Raw genomic sequence first — 4,692 nt, 5'->3', positions numbered from 1 at the left:
GGGGGGGGGGGACATGGGTATTAGCGAAAATTGATGCCCTTTCAGGAAAGACCAAGTTTCCTGCTCGTATGGGCCAAACATTAAGTATACACGAACGATGACAATTGATTAGGATTTGACGAGACGAGGCAGGCAGGGAGTGTGCTGGTTACTAATGGCATATACTCTGCGCTGGCCCGTGGAGAGTTTTGGCGCTGAGCAGCCGTGTATGTATGTATGTATGTGTGTATGCATGTACCTGCGTATTTATGTGGGCGTATCTATACACAACACAGTACTATACCTGAAGACTTATCAATTGTCGTCCAAGGCGTCTCCAGTACTGTACTACCCTACTCTATCGGGACTTGAGGGTGAGAGTCGGGAAACTTCTGCCGAACAGCTCGGACCCTTGTGAAGCCCGCGCCGCTGTGATTGGTTCCAACAAACCAAGGCTGCCTGGTGCTGCCTGCACACGGCTTTATCACGTGATACTAGCGTGCCAAGAGTTTAGCGCGACCCCTCAGGTATATAAGCTGCGTCTCCCTCTTCCTCCTTGTCCCTCGGCATCCAAGTGCTCGGGCTTTACGCTTACCAGTGAGGATTCGTCCGAGGTAGCGTTTTTGCTAGTTGAAAACTACAACTATGACCGCTCCAGTTGGCCTTCGGGTCGGCTGGGAATTTTTGACACACCACGCATGCCTTTTGCTGCTTTTCGTTGACCATTGCGGCTTGCTGCTTTGTTGAAGAAGAGCCGTGGCATCCTGCAAGGCAATGTTTCCCTTGCGACGCTCGAAAGTATCTGACGCACTCTTATCACTCACCACAAGTGTCTACACTATATGGTCGGCCTACATATTGTAGCGCAATATCAAGAAATCTCCGCCCAGCAGGATTAGCGGGCGTAGCGCATGTGCGTAAATGGCTACATCACCTACTTACTCACAAGGCTCTGCGCTTGCGAGCGAGTTTTTCCTCCCGACTACACTACATAAGAACGCCAACCCGACTGAGGCGACTCATTCACAACCCCCGGCCCCGTATCGGCATGGCTCGATGATTCGAGTGTCAGGCAACAGGTGGTCCTAGTTCACGTGTTGCGAGTCGCCCAATTCACTCACTGTCATCATCGCCAAGGCCATCATCGCTATTTGGGAATTTGATATTCCTCGGTACGGACGTATTTGTCTACAAACATGCCAATCGCTAACGCCACAAAGGGATTGCCCCTTTCACTCTTATTAACTCTGCAAGGCATCAATGTCGCGCAAATCTGTCATCGTGTTTGCTGCGCCTCCGAAGGATTTCCAGCCTGTCAATATGCGCCGCACTTGCAACCTAGTCCTTAATGCATAGTGTGTTGCAGGACTTCTACGGAGACTTTTTTCGTCATACTACAAGACATCTAACCTCAGGCATGCTGGAAGCCAACTTTCCGGAAGATCAAACAACTCAGCGCCATGCAGTCAACGCCATCGTCCTCACTACACTTGGTGAGACGCAACTCTCGAGTGCCATGCTCACGATACCTTTTTTGGGCAAGAAACAGGTGTCATTTCCTATACAAAGTTCTGTCTGATGTACACAACAGAGATGAGATTGCCCACACCAGGACATGTCAACAAAGCAGAGTTTGAAAGAACACGAGCCATCTGCAGAAATAGTGCAAAAAGCTGAGAGTAGCTTTGTCAACTACTGTCTACAAGAGCGAGCGACGAAAATCAGGTCACCCTTCTCGACCTGACTCTCCACACCATGCATGCCCCATGCAGCTGTCACGATATCGAGCGACTCAAGGCTCATGCCTAGCTTGTCCGACGAACCATCTACATCTGCGGCATCTCGACTTCACTGTCGCGCCCACGCCTGTTTTGCCACGCCTGCTACTGCTTAACAAGGTTTATTGCGTGTGCCCTATGCGGCATCCCTGAGATCACCAAGATGCATCTAGGGACTGTTTTCCCACCTTAGGGCAAATGTTATTTGCTGCAGAGCTCGTCGATAGCCTTGGGGCGGTTTCAGGGTCGTAAGATGTTCATCAAGGTTTCGGCCCACAACTGGCGTTCGGCCGGACCTCCAGCGTCGACACTAGCTAGTAGTCGCCTTGCGCCATCCTCCGCAAACGGCTGCATAACAAATTCCGAACCACGAGGGCAAACAAAACTCGTCCTGCCAACTGCCGCCCTCCGCACATGCATGCATGTATTCATGCGCAACACCTAGGGCCGCCATTATGCACAACGGCATCCCCAGGCAAGAATCAGTCATCCTTCAGGCCACTGCAAACCGCTCACGTCGTCACTATTTGATTGCTAAAAGACGGCATCTAGTCATTGACATGCGACGCCGAAAGTTCCGTACCATCGCCTCAGTCACAACACCCGAAGCCTAGCCAAACCAGGACGTTACTCACAGAGGGTCCCATGAACTTACCCGAGAGGGGAATCCGCGCGGCATTGCGCCCCGTCTTTTACTCTTCCTGCCTGTTCTTCCCCGTATCTGGTGTCGCGCCACGCTGGACAAGGCAGTAGTCGGCCGATGCTTTGACTGATCGCCATACTATAGTCTTCGTCACGTTCGAAACGGTCATGACTTGAGAGCGTAGGCAGGGTCTGGACAGCCTATTTTGATACTGCTCGCCACCACCCCACTTCCAGATTCAGCAGGATTGTCTAAAGCCTGCTAACCCTGCCATCGTTCGAGCTGAACTGAGCTGCCAATAGATGTACATCATGCCTCCAACTCCCGAAGCCACCTTCACCAATTTACCCTGTTCCTCACGCTAGGTCCCCCTTTCATCCTGGCTGCGTCGCTCTCGCCTCTTGACCCTTATAACCATTAGTGTCGGGTCTTAATACCCTCTGTTATTACCATAACGCTGAACATGGAGTATCGAGCAATGTGATTGTTACAGCTTCTTCTTTTCTTGGCGGTTTTCTTCTATCATCAAGACGCTCGACTGGCCTTTATTACCTCTCCACCATAATGAACATCACTAATTCTACCCCCGCTGGAATACGGGTTAATATCATAGCACTTGCCTTCACCCTCGTTTCAAGTTTGGTTGTTTTTTTACGTCTCTTCACACGCCTAGTAATATCAAAAATGGCTGGATGGGAAGATGCTTTTATTGTACTGGCCATGGTGAGTGAGCATAGTCTTCATCATATACTCGTTCGCTAATGAAAGCCCCCTAGGTCTTTTCCGTAGGACTTACGGTGCTAACCACCGAACAAGTAATGAATGGGTTGGGAAAGCATAGCTCGAAACTCTCGAAAACTGAGCTGGATATACTGCTAAAGGTACGCTCTCACAAGCCCCTTCCACCCTCTTGTACAGCTCAAGAGCGCCAACTGAGTTCTTTGTACTCTATAAAGCTAGCTCTCGGTTCAAGCAAGTGTAAGCTTGCATGCAGGGCGAACTCCGTCTAAAACACGACCCAACATTCCTACCTTCTCTTAAGTTGTTGGAAAAGAAAACTGACAAGCATACCAGTCGTTCTGGGCGAGTGTCTGGGTTTATAGCCTCACCCTTACTACAATCAAGGTCTCCATCCTTGTCCAATATTTCCGCATTTTCCCCGTGCGTGGCTTCCGGATAGCCTGTGTCGTTGTCTTGGGCCTGGTAATCGCATACGGAGCCTGGGCAGTTTCCTCGAGCGTACTCATTTGCACTCCGATCGCTTTCTCGTGGGATAAGTCGATACCAGGCGGTAGGTGCATGAACCAACTCACAGTGTGGATTACCAATGCCGCCTTGAACATCACGTTGGATGTGGTAATATTTCTTATGCCGTTATTAGTCATACGAGGGCTATCAATCTCGAAATCACAAAAACGGGGGCTAGGGACTATGTTCATCTTGGGTGCTAGGTAGGTAAAGCTTGCTCGTCGTAAACCATGCAATGAACTGACGAATCGACAGCGTCACCTTGGTATCCATTGTTAGGCTCTATTCATTGGACGCCGTTGCCAACTCAACAGACGTGTCGTTTGACAACACGGATCATGCAACTCTGTCGGCAGTCGAGGTCAACGTAGGCATCGTGTGTGCTTGCTTACCAGCTATGCGGCCGTTGTTCGCCCTTGTTTTGCCCCAATACTTTTCAGAGTCGCCCAGATATTTGAAGTATAGAACCTTCAAAATAGATATAGCGGCGGAACGAAGAAAGTACCCAGAGTATACCACTCGTCCTCCCACTACCCATATCACAAGGCCTAGCACCGCTCAAACTAGGCCCGCCACTGCCCATATCACAAGGCCTAGCACCGCCCAAACTAGGCCCGTCACTGCACAAATAAGACCCAACACCGCACAAACGAGACCCCGTACAGCGCAAGCAAGCCCCAAAACCACACCACCACAATTCATCAGCACACCGCCAAGACTCGTCACAATACCACCTAGACCCAGCACTGCAGAACCAAAGGCTGACAATACACCAACACCACCTCGAGCCGATATTCTTAAAGAGGACTCTTGGCACGAGACATTTCCTCTCCAGTCCATCTTCTCCCGTCCATCAGGTCGAGGCTCTCCCTTGTCTCAAATGACTGAGACACCACCGCCGTCTTCACCATATTTGCGCGATTTCCAAGGACACTCGCGCAAAGGAAGTAATACGTCCGTGTCAAGCACAGCAAGCGTAGCACTTGAACGATGCATAGCGCGTCTTCAAGCAGGATTTGATGCTCGACGCATGACACCCATTTC

At 50.5% G+C, this 4,692-nt stretch overlaps 1 protein-coding gene across 1 annotated transcript; it reads left to right on the top strand.

Moving 5' to 3' along the window:
* Positions 1-2,964: 2,964 nt before the first annotated feature.
* COCCADRAFT_56046 (uncharacterized protein) lies at positions 2,965-4,294 on the top strand (the record flags this gene model as incomplete). Its single annotated transcript, XM_007720287.1, has 4 exons — positions 2,965-3,123; positions 3,177-3,281; positions 3,475-3,851; positions 3,904-4,294. Coding segments are annotated over 4 exons (1,032 nt in total), but the record flags the coding sequence as incomplete, so codon positions are not given.
* Positions 4,295-4,692: the final 398 nt, after the last annotated feature.

Source organism: Bipolaris zeicola, assembly GCF_000523435.1.
Source record: "Bipolaris zeicola 26-R-13 unplaced genomic scaffold scaffold_440, whole genome shotgun sequence".
In the NCBI taxonomy this organism is placed as follows: domain Eukaryota; kingdom Fungi; phylum Ascomycota; class Dothideomycetes; order Pleosporales; family Pleosporaceae; genus Bipolaris; species Bipolaris zeicola.
The sequence above is the reverse complement of the archived record's forward strand: the minus strand, read 5'-3'. Positions and strand labels throughout refer to the sequence as shown.